This window comes from Erpetoichthys calabaricus, chromosome 12, assembly GCF_900747795.2.
Source record: "Erpetoichthys calabaricus chromosome 12, fErpCal1.3, whole genome shotgun sequence".
NCBI lineage: Eukaryota > Metazoa > Chordata > Cladistia > Polypteriformes > Polypteridae > Erpetoichthys > Erpetoichthys calabaricus.
The window spans coordinates 93,026,113-93,046,061 of NC_041405.2; the positions used below are offsets into that span (position 1 = coordinate 93,026,113).

The following is a 19,949-nucleotide window of genomic DNA, read 5'->3' on the forward strand; positions in this document are numbered from 1 at the left end:
ACAATGAAATTTATATTTTGCAACACAAATTTACTTGGCGGCAACCTTCTTGTTCACTGACACAAACTACAACTACACAATAGCCATGTATGTGGAGTATATATCGAGCTTTTCTCCACTAAACTAGGAAGGCCTTCTCAGGGGTAGGAGCTCATCTCAGGACTACAAAGCACTAAGCATGTGGTTGGATCAGAAATAGTTCCAGTTCTGGACAACACCCCGCTAAATAGACAAACTCAATCAGATAACAATAAAACAGGTATATATTTTTTATAATTAAAATTGCATCATACACTAGTCACTCTTTAATAAATCCATCAGGTCAACCAATAGTGTTGAAAAAAGTGCAAAGCAGGAGATCTGTACCTGAAGATCTCTTAGTTTATCACAGATGACACTTACACACTGTGACCAACTGACCAGACAGTATGTCCAAGTTGGTCATGAAGCCCTCATGAGCACAGGAAGAATTTGCAAAATTGAAGGAAGCTGATGAATTTAACACAGATCTACTGCATTACCCTACTTACCCTAAAGAAGCACTCATACGTTATATTTTATAATGCATATGACTTAGATGTCTCTCATTAATTAGGTATGGTGGAGGTTTCCTGGCCAGGTTTTTGTATACACAAAATTGGTGATAAATCATGAAAAGAATACATCAGGCTTTCTAACACAAGTTGTGTTTGGTCAGCAAACCCTGACAAACTTGAAAAAAAACTTCAAAAATAACAGGAAAATGATATTGGGAGGTCAGGAGGGAAAACAACATACAGTTTTAATCGGATCTTCCTTTGATTTCTTATACCTTTGTATCAGTTCAACTCTTTGATTATGTTTTCTTTTTTATTTATTTACACATTAATTTGCTTACTTGCAACTGACTATTCTTTCAGACCTGTTGTGGAAAAATCATACATACGGATGAGTCACTGTTGTGGGTGAGGATCAAAGGGTAAGTGATAAGCATTTTAAATTTTTAACATCAAAACACATCAAATCCAGAGTTTTTTTTTATCTGCTGTCCTTGTCTAGATTCAACAAAGCCCTCTTGTTTTAGTTACCTAACTTCTCAGACCTTTATTAACATGGAAACAGACCAATGCATTTAAGTAAACACTGGGAAGTGGACCAGAGTCAGTTCACCCACTTGTGCCACCTCTTCACATAAACATGCTGCTGTTAAGGTTCAGTACAGTTCAATAATTCAATTCAGTTTATTTTTGTATAGTGCTGGTTCAATTAGGACAGTTTAGAGCGATGCACTGAAATCCTAGAACTATGCGGCAAACCTTTTTACTGAAAGTACAATATGGATAAATCAAAAATGTTTTTCATGCAGAAATAATGCTTGAAAATAGGAATGTTTATCACTGGTGATGACAGGTAAAATTCCAAATAAGAAGAAGGACATAATCCACGGTTCACAACAGACTGCATTAATGAATACAGTACTAATGGAAAGAAAACAATCCCATTAATTTACATAATCAATCAGTATTGCATTTAACTAACCCTAATAATCCTATCAAATGTCTAACTGAAAATGTTTTTAATAGTTTTTACTGTATGTTCTTGAATTTAAGTTTCTTTGGATACAACGATCGGCTAACACTTACCGCTGTAGAGCCTCGGATGAAGGATAACAGGTTCCGGCACCACAGGCATGTAAAATCAGCATGCAGTTAAAGTTGAGGACAGCAGCTGGTGCTCGTGCCCATGCCAGTGCTGACTGAAATACAAAGGAATCACAGCCACTGAATAGCAGTACCTAAGCATGAGTGGAATGTTTTAAAAATGCATAACTGAAAAAAGCAAAAGTAAAAAGTGCATTAACCCCCCCCCCCCTGCCCCACCCCCCCCCCCACCTCATGCCACAGCATTGTCAAGTTCCAAGGTTAAATCCTTGGTGGAGGCTCAGCTTTCCCCATATATGTCCACCCCTATTGGTACTGCTGTTATTCATGCGGCCCCGTCAACCGCTTCTGCCCAGATATTCATTTGCATAAACCATGCTCTAAGTGCAGAGTGTATAAGTCAGCATAATATAAATATAACCATATAACGGTGGTGCAGTGGTAGCGCCTGCTGCCTCTCGGTAGGAGAACCCGGGTTTGCTTCCCGGGTCCTCCCTATGTGCAGTTTGCATGTTCTCCACGTGTTCTGCGTGGGTTTCCTCCAAGTACTCCAAATTTCCTCCCACAGTCCAAACACATGCAGGTTAGGTTGATTGGCGATTCTAAATTGGCCTAGTGTGTTGCTTGGTGTGTGGGTGTGTGTGTGTCATGCGGTGGGTTGGCGCCCTGCCCGGGATTGGTTCCCTGCCTTGTGCCCTGTGTTGGCTGGGATTGGCTCCAGCAGACCCCCATGACCGTGTGTTCGGATTCAGCAGGTTAGAAAATGGATGGATGGATGGATGAAAAATGTGTCAACAAATATAAAAAAACACTATTTTTTTGGTAGATTTCTTTTTCTTAGCAAATTTCAATCAAATCCATCAAAGTATTTTTGCAATTCTGGGGTATTTAGTGTTTCTATTGTGTGGGGTTTTACCCCCAAATATTGATATTTGGAAATGTCCTTTTATAGTAGATACCTGCTGCATTAGATGTGGATCCCAATGCCCCAGTGCAGTAATGGAGCACTGTGCTGTAAAAATGGCGCCGACATTCAGATGAGACGTAAAACCAAGGTCCTGACTCATTGTGGTCATAATAGATTTCTGGGCATCCTTCCTAAACAGCATGGTGTATCCTGATGTCCAGGCTAAAATTTCCTACCTCAGCTTAGTCATTCTGATTCCCTAATCATCCCATGTCTTTAATTGGTTATCTCTCTCACCACTTCACTTCCCAATAGCTAATGTGGGTGAGCATACTGGCGCAAAAATGGCTGCCATTGCATCATCTAGGTGGGTGCTACACATTAGTGGTGGCAGAAATGACTCCCCCACTTACTATGAGTAGTGAAGAAAGAGCTATATAAATGTAATGAATTATTATTATTATTATTGGATACTACAGTCCATTGTTTTTCATAGCCCTGTGTTGTACATGCTGTAGTTTAATGAGATACATTTGTGACCCAGATTTATTGAATGCATTACCAATTGTTTACAATATTGTACCATGTATTATAGCACCATATTTCTTTCTGGTGAAATAGAATATCTCTTTCTGTGTAATAACACACATCTAAAGGTACATATACTTTTGGTCACGAATGGTATGTTTTTACTATGGCCCCTTAGCTTAAGATATGTATGTACTGTATTGAAAAGTAGGCTTCCAAGAGCATTGATATAATGAGACAGATGATTCCGTGAACTGTGACTGGTTTTTGCGGGACTGGGCACGAAACCAGATTGAGAGTGAATTATAGCAGCAAAAGGTCTGCTGTTTTTGGATTAGAGTGTTATAGCTTATCTCAGTTAAACAGTCATCAATGACGGAATTACCTGATTGCTTGAGCTTCTTGGGGTTAGAGGTCACCAATGATTTGACTGCACAACTTTGAGATGACTGCTAAATAACTTACACTTGTCAGTTATATCATTATTCTGTACTTTTAAAGTGTATTATAGAGCTAGTAGCATTGGTACATCCCATTTTTCATTACCCTTTGACTTAACGTCACCTGCTATACTAATGACAAATGTAAGAATTTCAGTGACAAACAACAATAAAATAACCTCAACTCAAAGACAAGTTTTCTCACCAGTAATTCATACCTCATTGTCTGTGCATAATCCTTCCTGGAAAGATGTACAGATTTATTCTGCTCCACCCTTTAGTTATTTTAATTTGTTATACTGCATACCTTTTTTGTGACATTATCTGATTTCACATGCCTCTTTCATGTGCTCATCTTAAAAAGACCTTTCAAGGACTGTACACACACACACCTTTGTACAAAAAAATCAGTCATGTCATCTTGTCCAAAACTGGGGAATTCCAAAGTTAGCCTTTTCTGAAAAGGCCTTTGGTAAGGAAATTTTGTTTCTTAATAAGGTCATAAAAGAAAGGGAATGAACAAAAGACAAATGCTTCCTGTTTGATTATTAGCCATTTTGAATTGAAACAGAAACTGGCCTTTAGAGGAAAATAAAATATAAAGAGTATACAAAATGCACATCTGGATGCTGGAGAAGAATTTAACAAAAAAAAAACTCTCATAATGTGGCTTCCCTGTCTGATAAAAGTAGGGCAATCTTTTTTTATAATATTGTATACAGGTAATGCTTTGTTTGTGCTAAGAAACTTACTGTTTGTGTAGCCGAAGTCTTTTTTTTTGACAAAATCAATCCTTGAGAAATTCCTTATGAACTCTGACAGAAGAGACAGTGGGGTGCATAAGCCTTATTTTCTCAATAATAGAATCTATCCATCCATTTTGGAAACACCCATTTTTTTTGTTAGAAGGTTATATTGAAAAATTCCTATCCCAGCAGGAACTAACCCTGTATGTGAAGACAATCCAGTGCAGAAAACTCTTCTCCAAGCCAAATTCACACACCAATTAATCCAGCAACAAGTATTTGGGATGTGGGTAGAACCTGGAGTATCTGAAAAATTCCATATGGGTACACTTAGGACATAAAAATCTACAAAGGCAGTGACCAGGCTGGGAATCAAATTCAAGTCTATGGAAATGTGAGGTAACAATACTAACCGATATACCATGCTGTTACATAATAGAATTAGTTTATATTTATTAGTCAAATAACAGCCAGCATCTATATACTCTTGATATACAGTTAGGTCCATAAATATTTGGACAGAGACAACTTTTTTCTAATTTTGGTTCTGTACATTACCAAATTTATCTGGGACACTGAGTATTAGAATTTACACACTCCTACACCTGTATATTTAGGTCTTTCTGGCTAAACAGTTGCTCAGAATGACTATCAGGATGATTCCTGAGTGTGCTTGGCATTATGTTTTTCTTAACATTGTCTAATTGGTTTGCTGGCAATATTTGACATGTGACTTTCCTAACAGTGTACAGTTAGGTCCACAAATATTTGGACAGAGACAACTTTTTTCTAATTTTGGTTCCGTACATTACCACAATTAATTTTAAATGAAACAACTCAGATGCAGTTGAAGTGCAGACTTTCAGCTTTAATTCAGTGGAGTGAACCAAAACGATTGCATAACAATGTTGAGGCAACTAAAGCATTTTTTTAACACAATCCCTTCATTTCAGGGGCTCAAAAGTAATTGGACAAATTAAATAACTGGAAATAAAATGTTCATTTCTAATACTTGGTTGAAAACCCTTTGCTGGCAATGACAGTCTGAAGTCTTGAACTCATGGACATCACCAGATGCTGGGTTTCCTCCTTTTTAATGCTCTGCCAGGCCTTTACTGCAGCGGCTTTCAGTTGCTGTTTGTTTGTGGGCCTTTCTGTCCAAAGTTTAGTCTTCAACAAGTGAAATGCATGCTCAATTGGGTTAAGATCAGGTGACTGACTTGGCCATTCAAGAATTTTCCACTTCTTTGCTTTAATAAACTCCTGGGTTGCTTTGGCTGTATATTTTGGGTCATTGTCCATCTGTATCATGAAATGCCGCCCAATCAATTTGACTGCATTTAGCTGGATTTGAACAGACAGTGTGTCTCTGAACACCTCAGAATTCATTCGGCTGCTTCTGTCCTGTGTCACATCATCAATAAACACTAGTGTCCCAGTGCCACCGGCAGCCATTCACGCCCAAGCCATCACACTGCCTCCACCGTGTTTTACAGATGATGTGGCATACTTTGGATAATGAGCTGTTCCACGCCTTCTCCATACTTTTTTCTTGCCATCATTCTGGTAGAGGTTGATCTTGGTTTCATCTGTCCAAAGAATGTTTTTCCAGAACTGTGCTGGCTTTTTTAGATGTTCTTTAGCAAAGTCCAATCTAGCCTTTCTATTCTTGAGGCTTATGAGTGGCTTGCACCTTGCAGTGCACCCCTCTGTATTTACTTTCATGCAGTCCTTCTCTTTATGGTAGACTTGGATATCGATACGCCTACCCCTAGAGAGTGTTGTTCACTTGGTTGGCTGTTGTGAAGGGGTTTCTCTTCACCATGGAAATGGATTCTGTGATCATCCACCACTGTTGTCTTCGTGGACGTCCAGATCTTTTTGCGTTGCTGAGTTCACCAGTGCTTGCTTTTCTTTCTCAGGATGTACCAAACTGTAGATTTTGCCACTTGTAATATTGTAGCAATTTCTCGGATGGGTTTTTTCTGTTTTCGCAGCTTAAGGATGGCTTCTTTCACCTGCATGGAGAGCTCCTTCGACCGCATGTTGTCTGTTCATAGCAAAATCTTCCACATGCTAGCATCACACTTCAAATCAACTCCAAGCCCTTTATCTGCTTAATTGATAATGACATAACGACGGACTTGCCCACACCTGCCCATGAAATAGCCTTGAGTCAAATTGTCCAATTACTTTTGAGCCCCTGAAATGAAGGGATTGTGTTAAAAAAATGCTTTAGTTGCCTCACATTTTTATGCAATCGTTTTGTTCACCCCACTGAATTAAAGCTGAAAGTCTGCACTTCAACTGCATCTGAGTTGTTTCATTTAAATTAATTGTGGTAATGTACAGAACCAAAATTTGAAAAAAGTTGTCTCTGTCCAAATATTTATGGACCTAACTGTAGATACTACCATAACATCCACTTCACTGTTCCCTCCTGCTAAACTTAGTGGTGCTGGGGTATTCTACTAGAAACTGTTCTCAGTCAATAACAGATTTATACAAAACCTTCCTGAAACATCAGTGCAAGGTTCTAGATAGAGGGAGCTGAACTACAATTGCAGAAACTCGATTATGTAAAATACATACAGCAAACAAGGTCATTGAAGGACTTGTTTTCCCTCTATTACTCAGATAACCTGCAACCCCTGTTATTATGAGTCTGAGTCAGCTTTCACAAGGGAGAAGAGTCTTTTCTCTTTTGAACCCAACCCATATTCTGGTTTAATGTCAAAAGCACTTACAATGTAAATAATGCAGCATCTTACATAATGTACCATAAATGAAGAAGCAGTGCTTGTATGTGACAACTCTGTTATTTAGGCACTTATTAAAATAGCATCACACACATGTTGAGCCACATAAACAAATGCAGAAATTTTTCAGATTAAATCAGAAAAGATCCCTTTAATGTAAAAATACTAGAAGAAGAAAACAATAAGTACGGTTCAAACTATTAGTATTGCTTTATTCAGATGATAAAAATCCATGGAAAAATACACATCTACTTAAAACCAAACAGATTAAATGCTTTGTCTTTACCTTTCCTTTTAATTATTTAATATTGAAAAAGTTTAACTTATTTATTCCATTAACAATTGCAGTCCCTTAAAACCTCCACACGATATACTGGATGTGCCCAAGAAAGGTGGCAGACCATAGCGAATTGCAAACCATGAATTCCTCACTCCATCAAAAAGCAGTGTGACCGGGTCCTATTAGCATCCATCCATTGCTTCTTATTCATTAATCACTTATTCTAATTCAAGGCTGCAGAAAGATCTAGCCTATTCTAGCAGCACTTGGTACAAGGCACGATCCCTGGGTGATGTACCAGTTGATCACAGGACACACTCACACTCTCCCTTATCATGAAAATATGGAGATATCAATTAAACTAACATACATGAATATGTGTTTATGACTTGAGAGGGCACAGAGGTAACCAAAACTAATAAAAAACACAGAGACCTTGGGAAAACATTTAAAACTTTACAGGGGGACCAGGCCAGGATTTGAACTGTGGTGAAGGATTGTGCCAATGTACTGCCCGTACTATTAAACCTACATTGTTGTCCTCTTTCTACACATTTCATGCCCCACCCGGAGTGATACTTTGCCCACTCTCTGTTCCATGACTCAATTTCCATTAGCCTTAAAGTATTCTTTAAACTGTCTTCCTGAATAAGCAATGTAGTTGTTTTGCCTGAGAATAATCCATTTCAGAATGCAGCTGACCTGAAACAGCTGAACTCTGAACTTAAAACCACCCTGTTTTATATATATTTAGGGGATTTGTAACAGGGCAGTACACACATAAATACCCACAAGTGCCATGCAATTGAAAGGATTTTGCATGGAGGAGCGCTCAAAAATTTGCCAGAGTTGATGTCAGAGACTGCTCAGCAGTTATGCAAAATGCCTTCAGGAAGCCATTTAACCTATATGGGGTAAAATCATGTCCTAAGGCCAATGGTGTAATTACTTTTTCCCCAGTAGACCATTACATCTCTTGATATTTTTTTTTAATAAACTATTGAAAAGGCAAAATTTCCTTGTGTTTTTATTCAAGTATATCAGCCTTATTTGTAGGCACTGTTTGCATGAAGATCTACTGTTTGCCTGTTGAAATGTATTGAAAAAGTCAACAATTTTCATGGGGTGTACTTACATTTTCACATGAATGTAAGTAGCAGTGTAATAAGTTTTGTATACTGAACAAATCAAGGTCATGGAGAATCAGAATCTGTTTTGGTAATACCAGTGCAAGGCAGTAACCAGCCTATGGATAAGGGGGCCATTAAGGGCACACTTAAACTACTGGGCCAGTGTTGTGTAAGTATTTTAGACGAAGGAGAAAAAAACAGAGTATCCAGAGAAAACAGACACAAACATGGGGTGAATGCTCAAATTCTACACAGGCAGTGAAATCAGAAAAGTGCCCTTGAGTTGTGAAGTTGCTTTTTTAACCTTTTAGCCACTGTGGTAAAGGAAAAATTGATTTTCATTTTTATTGGTCATTTCGTTCATTTTTCTAATCAAATAATTTAAAGCAAACAATAAAAAAATGTATTCCATTAATGTTCTATACCTGCCCCCATTTCCACAAAGGGACAAAAGGATCATATGTTTCAAAGTATAAGACACCAAGCAGGATTCCATCTTAAAATTAACAGCGGTCCTACTACAATGTTACCATAGGACACAAAATTACACATAACTTCAATTAGTGCTTATCTATAATAATAAAAGGCAAAAGCCCTCCACTGACTGACTGACTCACTCACTCACTGACTGACTCACTCATCACTAATTCTCCAACTTCCCGTGTAGTGGGAAGGCTGAAAATTTGGCAGGCTCATTCCTTACAGCTTACTTACAAAAGTTAGGCAGGTTTCATTTCGAAATTCAAAGCGTAATGGTCATAACTGGAACATATTTTTTTGTCCATACACTGTAATGGAGGAGGCGGAGTCACGTATCGCGTCATCACGCCTCCCTACGTAATCACGTGAACTAAAAACAAGGAAGACATTTACAGCACGAGTCACATGCGGGAACGAAGGTAAATGACGTTAATTTTTGACTGTCTTTTAATACTGTGTGAGCATACATATTAACACATGTGCAATTAAACGTGTGCATTTACGGGGTGATTTCTGAGGCTTAAAAGCTCACCTTTTATCAAACGCGGGAAGAAAGGTAACTGACGTTGTTCACTGTCTTTTAATACTGTGTAACCATACATATTAACACATGTCCAATTAAACGTGTGCATTTACGGGGTGATTTCTCAGGCTTAAAAAGCTCGCCTTTTACTAAAAAGGTAAATGTAAAACTATTTTCAATCAGTTTATTGAAATGCTCCCGTTAAGGATTGCAATAACATATTCGCGATGATAAAAGAACGAAGTAGGGGGAAATGGAGGAACAGCCGCAAAACAGCGAAGAGCAAAAAATTAATTAAACAATTGAGAACGGAGCGAGTTAAGCATACAAGCATGTTCATAAGGGAAACAAAGCACGGTGTAAAACGTAAGTTTAAATTAAGTTTATAGAAACGCTCCCGCTGTGGATTGCAATAACATATTCGCGAGATAAAAGTTTAATGAGAAGACACGAGGTATAAACGAAGCACACGCCGTGGCGCAACGTTAGGGGCAACAGTTTCAACCATTCTATGATCTGCTTCTCGTAACTGAAAGACGGCACATGGCGGATGTTAGCCGACTTGCTGACCGCAACGTTAGGGCTTCAACTATGGCGCTGACGCAACATATCAGTGCAACACTTTGCAGACTGTACTTAAAAGACACGCCCTCCTCACTGGACAGTTAAAAACACCAATCAAACTAATGATGACATCAAGTATTACCCAATCAAAAGTAGGAAAGGAGGCATCTTCATAAAATTCGTGTGGGATGATTTGCATGACATGCTGCTTTAAAAAAAAAATGATAAAAAAAATACGGGATAAATCCCGTCCAGTATTGATTCAAAACGGGACGCGCAATTTCATTCTCAAACGCGGCACGATTCCGTATTTTAAAGGACGGGTGGCAACCCTACAGTGCCAGGTAACCCACCCATACAATCAGATTGTGATTCAGACTAGGAATGCAATGAATGTAATTACCCCGATCTACATACAAGGCGAAAGTCTTTGCAACATTCAAAGATGATGGTTTGGGATAATTAGTACTTATTAAGTACAACCTTGAACATAAAAGAGCTTATGAAGCCCTGAACCGAAAAAAGCAAGATCTCAGAGATCGTAAAAAAAAAAAAGGAGGTAATGTCGTTTTACTCGCTGTAGATTTAGTCAAACATTACCAGTTATTCCACGAGGGAGACCAGCAGATGAACTCAACGCGTGTTTAAAATCCATGCTTCTCCCACGGTCGTTATATGTCGCGTGTTCTCGGGTAGGTACACCAAAAAATGTATACATTTAAGCATGTAATGGGCAAAGAAAAAAATGAGGTATACCCGAACGCACTGCAGTAGTACTCAATGTAACTTTACTTCTTAAATGTTAATGTTTTACTGTTTAATAATTTATACGCTTCTTATATATTGTTCAAATTCTTTTATCAAAATACCAGTGACAGCGCAATGCACGATAACATGGAGTGAATACACCATATGCATCTGCCCACGGCCGCCCTGGTGTGCGCAGATAGGAGTTGATTCTAAAATAAAATAAACATAAAAAGAGTAATACATTCATCACCCATAAAGCGGATAGCAGACGTGACGTATTATATGTGTACCACATTTCAAGTCAATACGTGAAACGGTTTTGCAAGCTACATGTGATTTAAAATCCTGGACAGACCAACGAAAAGCCACGGTAGCAAATTAGAGAAGAAGATTTTACTGTTTAATAATTTATATTTATATGAAATGTGCTTCTTATATATTACTTCATATTCTCATATGATAATGATGTTAATGTTGTTTATATTGATTTCTATGTTATTGTAAGTGCATCTATGTGTGTATATGTATGTATGTATGTGTATATATATATATATATAATATATATATATATATATATATATATATATATATATATATATATATAAAAAAATATATATATAAAAAATATATGTGTATATGTATATATAATATATCTGTATATGTGTGTATATGTGTGTGTAATGTGTATATGTATATATATATGACAGCAACACTCATAACAATGACAACACAATTACATTGACAATCATGTTACGTTATTTTAAAATGTTTCCTTTACTTTTTCATAACCTCTTTAACACACCTACTTCTCCGCTGCGAAGCGCGGGTATTTTGCTAGTATAATATATTTCCTACTAACCAGAATGATATACAATCACCAAATTCATTCATCCATTTTTTCTATCCCACCTAATCCAGTAAGAGTGACAGGAGTTGTAGCTCATGCCAGAAAGTATGGGTGCAAGGAAGAACTATTAGTGAATGGGATGATAGTCCACATCAGGGCCCACTCATGGCCCACCTATGCTGGGACAGCTCTAAATGACCTTTTCTGATCTTCTTAGGATGTTAAGGCTGGAGGTTATCAAGAAACAGGGCCTCTTAAAGTCCAATGAGGCCTTTCCTTGTGTGATTTTGGGCTATACACAAAATAAATTGTTGCTGTTATTATGGAAGCTGGAGTAAGTTGATTTATGTTTTCTATTAAATAAATTAAAGTTATATATGTACTGTACATGTGACAATATGACTTCAATTACTACTGACCTACAACATCATAAGGATGATAAAGGAAATGTGAGTGTTTGAGAAAAATCCCCCTTAGAACACAGGTTAAATGTTTCAACTCCATACCAGCAGCACCAATTTGCCTTAAATAAGATCTTAGAGGATGGAAAAAAAACATGGCAAGGAAACATAATCTTCATCATAGCATGCACACACTGAAGGTGCATTTAAACTTGTGATATATGACGTGGATCTTGTCAACTGTGCCACCTATCTATAAAAAGGTGTAGTTTATTTGAATACACAACAACTAAAATTGCTCAACCAGAACTTCTGTGTTATACTCCAATGTCCTCAAAAAAACCAACAGTGAATATTGATTCATATTAAACTTACCAAAAGAAGGTGGCGAGTGTAGTAAAACTGAGGCCCTTGATCATAGAAAATGAAATAGTACACAAACAGGAATATGTTGATTCCCATCCAGACCATCTGCATAAAAAAAACAAACAAGTATGTTTATCACTTTGTGTGAATTTCTATTTTGCAATCAAGTCTTTCATGACTTGGTTGCACTTAAACATGAACACGGTGCATAAAACTACAGATTGATAATATATTAGTGTCACAATTTGTTGTTTTTTTTTTTCCTCAAAGGTTTCAGGATCCATTTCTGAGATGCTGCAGTTCAGTTGTTTTCTGCTTGGTACAAGAAATCCTGTGCCAACCTGGGAACTCCTCAAAGAAGATTTGGTCACTGACTGGCTTCTTACTGAGTCTACAAGTCTGCAAGTCTACTCCAAACATGATGTGTTCTGTGCTTCCTTGTTCAGCTTATTTGAATTTGTACGGTCTCATTCTAATTTCATAAAACAAAACTAATTAACTACAAGTTACTTAGTTGTTACTACAAGGGCTCCAATAGTAAAAACTAAAATGAAAGGTGATCATGTAAATTAAAAAATAATAAACACAAGACAAAGTACATTCGATAGTGTTTAATGGGACTTGGAAACTTAAATTTATGCTGAATGTCAGTACAAAGACAAGTACCAAAGCAGAAACAGTAATCCAGCACAGCATAAAGTAATGATATGGGAAAATAAAAAATAATAAAATAAAAAATAAAGACAAAGAACAATTAGCTGCAGCATATGGGTGACACTTTGGAACAGGGACAACCTGGGTGCATATATTAATCAGACATTACTGTGTGACCCTATAGCAAACACTGAGTTTGATCCCATTATTACTTCCAAAGTATCCAACACAAGTATAGTCTATAACACATCAGTAAATCACTTACTGCTATCCAACAAGATATTAAGAAAGGCTTTGTTTCTGTTATGTATATGCCAGATTAGAAAATTAGAAGTGCAGGACACTCTTAAAATCTCTCTCTATATTATCATATATATAAATAAATTTATATATGCCCCCTACACACCCAGACCAATATATTATAAAAAGTAGAGACATAAGTTAAAAACATAAAGCAAGGATTTTAATGGGTTATGAGGAAAACAAAAGTAAAATCATTTGAAAATTATTTAATACAAGCTAAAAATAATTCTGTAAAAGTGAAATCATTTGAAAATATTTATTTAATACAGACAACAGAGAAACATTATTATTATTATTTTAATACAGGCAGTTAGAAAAAAGTGGGCCGTGGCAAGTAGTAACAACACACTTTGTTGACGCTGAATGTTTCAATGCTGATACAGAACTGCAACAGCAGCACGGCTGGAGAGCAAAACGGTAAGAGTGTCGCTGTCCTCAACCAACCAGAGCAACTGAACAAGTTGCAAATAGGCAGCAAACACTAGTTTCCTTGTTACATTTGGGTTATTTTCATCAAGAGAATCTGAGAAAAGAAAGTATAATTACTTATAAACTTACAACTAAGTACCGTAAGAAGGTAGAAAAAATATCATTTTATTACGAAATTTGAAAATGAACTAAATACGGGACATTTGGGTGTCCCTGAAAGGTCAGTACGAGACAGGGGACAAAATGGTCCAATATGGGACATGTCCCGTATATAAAGGACGTGTGGCAACCCTAGTTATATAGCAATTACGGATTAATCTATGATCAAGTATGTCAGTATCATTCTTTTACAATCAACGTTCAAGTAATGCCTCTTAACTCGTTTACAGTTCTAGCATTCAACAGAAAAATTATTTCTTCTTCTGGTTCTTGGTGTTAATGTAAAAGTGTCAAAATTGAACCTGTATAGGTGTGTGAATGTGCCCACTGGCAGACTGGCACCTTTATTCTGGTTTAGTTTTGATCTTGTGCACCAGCTCTGCTGGGATTGGCTTCACCTTTAAATAGATAAAAAATGGGTTTCTGGAAACACACTAATGAAGGAGTGGGCCTGATTTCAGTGTTATGACTGATGCTGCTGGGTTTAGAAAATGGACAGATAGTCAAACTATACTGTATGTGCATCAATCACTTTTAACCTACACTAAATCATAGCAGTGTCAGATCAGTTGGGCTATACGTGAAAATAAAAAATTAGATGACTGTCTGTCAAAAAAGCATGTAGGAAATTACTATGTACTGTATATGGTACAATGAATCTGAACTCGAACGCATTAAAAAAATTAAAAGCGGAGCTGTTAATTTTATGTTTATGTTAGTGCCATGATGGGGGGCATGTTTTTTTCTTTTTTTTAAATAAATTAGATATATTTAAAAAATTGTATTGGATTCTGTTTTGATTTAATAAATTAATATTTTTTTACAGCTTCCAGTTTTACAAAATTATATTTTCAAATTGACTTATGTTGTAGATAATTTCTTTCTGTAAATATTAGCTTCTATTATATTAACTCATCTTTCCATTTCCCAAACGCGCAATGTCCATTCGAGTCCAATTGAGTAAACACAATTAACGAAGCGGAATTTCAAGCATCATGTCAACCCGGTTAAGATGTGCTTAGCTTCAAAAAACTAAGTAAACTCAATTCAGTACATTAGTTTTTACTCATTCATGCGTCTATTCATTTTAACGAGCATGCTCATATCATTGCATCAAGCCGAAGCTGAAGCCTATCCAGTCGACATCACGCAACCCAGACAGAAGCAGCGGGACGGGACGCCAGGCTGGCACTGCACAAACAGTCACACTCAAAACCACGCCCACTCCCACCCGACCAATGAACAACGTCCTGTTATGTGCGGGTTGCGCCCGCGTCGTGTGGCTCGGGTGTGCTTTTAGTGGCGGGTTAGCTACCCAAGACTCTCACCAAGAAAGAGTAGGTTTAGAAAATCCATACTCGAAAGACTTAACCACATAATGTACCATAGACTACAAACTTTATTTTAATTTAATATCAGAAGATTCCAAACCTCATTTAACTGTCTCCCCCGGTTTCCACCGATTGCTGCCAAAACAGACTCCCGCTCTTCACGTCCCTGGACCACATAACGAGGTAAGATACAAGATGGATGGCTGGATGTTGTAGCATAGCATAACAGTCTCAATTCCACTTAATCCAATTGATTGAGAACCATTGGACCTCGCGGTAGAACTTAAAGCAGAAAACCTACAGCAGACTGCACAGCAGCGCTCCGTTGACGCCTTCATCTCCTCCCCGGGTCCTGCGCCCTGACTTCGATGTCATTGCAGGGAATATCAGCTCTTGGGTACCCTATGTCTGCAGTCATTTTCCACTGAAAAGTGCTATCACAATTGAAAGTTTTTACATTATCTTTGCTTTTACTTAGTATTCGGAAATACATAATATCGCAGTTTTATTTTTATTACTGATATTTTGTTTAAGATAAGTCAGAGGTGTGAGTGTCTTTTACAAAGAACATATCCCACTTAAAATTCTTTATTCAGATTTTGTCTGAATAAAGAACTTATTAAATGATGATGCCCACTCAAGGACATACCAGCGTCTCTTTTCTTATATGACACATTGTTAGTCGCAGTTAACCGGAAAAGACAATGTAGAAAAAGCTGCACAATGTATAAATTTCGACATTACAGAAGAATTTCGGAAAATGACATATCAGTCTCTTTTGGGAAGTGCATTTTAACATTACAGAGTGAGATGAAAACTACGTTGTTTAATGAAGCAATAAGCTCCATTAAGAGTAAATTGGTAATAAATAATACAAATAAGTGCTTAGTCTACTTATGCAGTTCATGTAAGTGCCAGTCCATGGTACGGCATACAGCCCACCAATTTTGCGTCTGCAGTTTATCAAATCAACACAGGGAGAACGTGCAAACTCTATGTTGACAATCACCGTCCAAAACATTGTCATACTTGTTACGGCGTATTCGATCGATGCGTTGATAGTCTCCTAGTCATGAGGTGACAGTGTTTGGTCAGTCCCACATAGCTAACAATTTCTCAGCTGAAGAAGTGAGGCTATGCTGATGGAGGGACAATTGTGCCTGTTCTTACTGACTTTAAGAGGGAAAAAGGGAGGTTGAGTGGCCAAAAGCGGTGAAGGAAGAGCGATATCGTGAGTGGAATGACTTACATGATGAATATATGCATTTCAAATATTTTTGCATGTCTGTCTTGAACTTTAATTACTTGTTGCGTTATATTCGGCCTCGTTGATCTTTCTGGCAACCACGTAACCAGCCTCTCCTCGAAATTCATCACTTTGGATGCACGTCGCCGCGTCCCCATTGTCAGGTATAAACCATTCTGTACATTTTTATGGAACAGTGTCAAGCACTTAGCAGTACAGTGCACTGAATGATCTGACCCTTTCTCCAGTTAAAAGTTACTGACTTTTGCAAGTTTATTTTAAGAAAGACATGGTAGAGGAACATATTTTAACATTACTTATATTAATAAACGATCTTCTACACAGTTACAGGTGCAGACACTGTAAGTGTTTTAACATATACACGAGTAGAAGCAGAAAAAAAAAAATCTGTTTTGTATTTGCGAATATATACGAAATTACTCTACTTAGGGTATCACGCAAAAAGCAAAGTAGCTGTAACTTGTGGCGTCTTTCAAAGCATTATATCGGTTATTTATACAGTAGCACTTTCATGCGGAGCGCTCATCCAAAAAGGTTTTCTGTCGTTTCTTTCTGTAACATTTCCTTAGTTACAGTATGTGCAGTATAGTAATTTGCATTTTTTATTCCTTAACAAAGTAAACTTTACGACACGTATACAGCTCAGGTACAGGGTGCTGTGTCTTCGGTTCTAATTATAGATACATTTGTCAGAAACAGAAACATTTCTTACCAGAACGAGTGCAGATGGCCCGTTGTTAATGATCCAATTGCTCATCCCGACAGCTTTGGTGTTCTGTTACTTACAAAGGAATTGCAGACAGTAATAAGCGTTTGCTAAAATACCGGTCATGTTTTCTCCGGGGCTCCTCCCCTCCTCATGTAATCGCTGTGTTGATGAACTGGAAGAATGTCAAGGAAATATTTTTATTTTTGCAGACAATTACCGCAATCGAAGAAACTCACAGGTGACTTTTTAGGATGCGGATACTCTTAATCTCTTACAAAGTCGTCAGATCAAATTTGACAAAATAACAAATCCAATAATTTGTACAGCCGTGCTATGGATTTTATTAAAGTGATCTAAATTTACAACCCCCCCCCCCCCCCCACCCCAAAAAAAACAAACACATTTTGTATAGTTTTTTTACACTCTATTTTTCCTTGTTCCTTATGGTTACTTTTAGTTTTCCTTGTTCCTTGTGTGGCATGTGGTTTCATTCTGGAAAAGGTTCTTTACATTTTAAATTACTTCTTTAAGCTTTGAAAAGTTTTCTAAGAAATATTTAATGTATAGTAGACTGTATAACAGGTTATGAGCAGGTCAAGAAAACCTTAACTTTGACTCTGGTATTGTCCCGCGAGAGTCCTTTTACAATAAGGAACCCACTATTTCACAAAGCTGTTATTTATTCATTGTTATTTCAAAACTGTTACAGATCTAAATAAAAGGTTCATTCTGAAATCTTTATATGGATAGTGCTTTTTGGAACCAAAAATAGTGCCTCTATGGCATTGCTCTGAGTAACCATTTTGGCACTTTTACTTTTAAGATTGTACAGCACAGTTGCTGCATAATTTGAACATCACCATCTTCATCCACCATACTTTAAGTGCTTTAGCTTAAGCTTGGAATCATTGGTATTGTAACAAGGTATCTTTTTTAAGGTGGATGGAATCGTTTTTAGGAACAAAAAGAACTGGATTAAGGCACAAGTGGAACATCTTCAACAGGAGAAAGTGCTTCCTGATTTCTTCCATATTCCACCTGAACAGCAGGATTAGTGTTTGAGTTTGGCCCAAACTGAGTCATGTTCTCTTTACTCAAATGGACCTCAGCCTTGTTTTGCATCTGAGTAGCTGGTACAAAGTGGAGTGAGCTAGATAGTGCAGTTAATTTAGGTAACTTTCCATTAGGAGTTAATGGAATGAGTGGCATAGTGGGTAAGGTAGTGGATAGCAGAGGAGTGTATCTCTTCAGATGATTATAATGGACAACCTGTAACTTGGTAGATTCGAAAAGATACCTTATCTTATACGATCAATGACACCAAACCCATCCCCAGAAGAACCCATGCACTCCACAATTTCAAATGATCCTTTCCAGTGAGGGGACAGTTTCTGGCGTGTAGAAGTAGGGACATGCAGCCAAATGAATCAAATCTGACTCAAACTGCCAACCTTGATCTCTGAACAGACGTTCTGGAATACGATGTTGCTTGATAAAGTTTTCGAAAAAACATCAAGCAATTGTAGTAGCACGTTGATCTTGTAAAGTATAGAGGTTTATAAACTTTGTGAACTACTCTTGTATGACTAAAACATATCTATTACCATGTGAAGTGAGTCTGCTGCTATACAGTTTCAAAGGGTTTTGTAGAGGTCACTGTTTGGAGGGGTGTACAATGGTGAGGGACAGGTGAATGTCATGCTACACAATTTGGGCACTGCGTACATTATTTTCGGATGTCACAATACAATACAATACATTTTATTTTTGAATAGCCCAAAATCACACAAGAAGTGCGGCAATGGACCTTAACAGGCCCTGCCTTTTGACAGCCCCCAGCCTTGACTCTGTAAGAAGACAAACAAAAACTCCCAAAAAAAGCCCTTGTAGGGAAAAAATGGAAGAAATCTTGGGAAAGGCAGTTCAAAGAGAGACCCCTTTTCAGGTAGGTTGGGCATGCAGTGGGTGACAAAAAGAGGGGTAAATACAATACAATGCAAAACACAGAACACAACACAAGTAATCCTCAATACAATATAATAGTGCAATTCAAATATTACAAGCACAGAGCAGAATTCAACAGTAGATGATTTCACATAACACGATTTGGATTTGTTCAGAATCCTGGAGACCTCAGCCATCAAGCTGCCTCCCCCTATTTGCCATTCCACAGCTGACACAGCGCTGGGCCAGCCAATCCGATGAAAGGACCCCTCTACCCAACGATTCCTGTGATTCTCCATCAGAGATGGCTTTACCTTAGGCAGGAAAAACAACTTGGCAGGTGGGCAGTGGCACCAAGTGCCACATTTGAGTACCGAGAAGAGAAACAGAATAGGTGAGGTTTAGTAACAAATTATGTTTTAGTGCTAATGACTAACAACAGAGATACAGTCTGTACAGTTAATCAGTAGCTTTAGTCAGGATATGCTAAACTGACGCAGTGAGTCTTCAGCCGGGATTTGAAAGCTGAGACTGAAGGGGCACCTCTTATAGTAGCAGGCAGACCATTCTACAGTTTAGGGGCCCTGTAACTAAAAGCTTGACCTCCCACTGTTATTTTATTAATCCTTGGAATCATAATCAGACCGGCATCTTGAGATCTTAATATGCACTCTGGTTTGTAAGTCATGATAAGTTCAGATAAGTAAGCCGGGTGTCTTGGCTATTTAAGACTTTATATATTAAAAGGAGGATTTTGAAATCTGCCCTAAAGTTAACTGGGAGTCAGTGTAA

General features: G+C 37.6%; 1 protein-coding gene across 1 annotated transcript in view; it reads right to left on the reverse strand.

Annotated features, from left to right (window-relative positions):
* The window catches only part of nox1 (NADPH oxidase 1), a 44,419-nt gene extending 27,069 nt beyond the window's left edge, over positions 1-17,350 (reverse strand). The window contains 4 exon segments of the mRNA XM_028815901.2: positions 1,623-1,661; positions 1,664-1,735; positions 12,371-12,466; positions 17,217-17,350. Coding sequence (XP_028671734.2) covers positions 1,623-1,661; positions 1,664-1,735; positions 12,371-12,466; positions 17,217-17,261 — 252 coding nt within the window. The 5' untranslated portion in view covers positions 17,262-17,350.
* Positions 17,351-19,949: the final 2,599 nt, after the last annotated feature.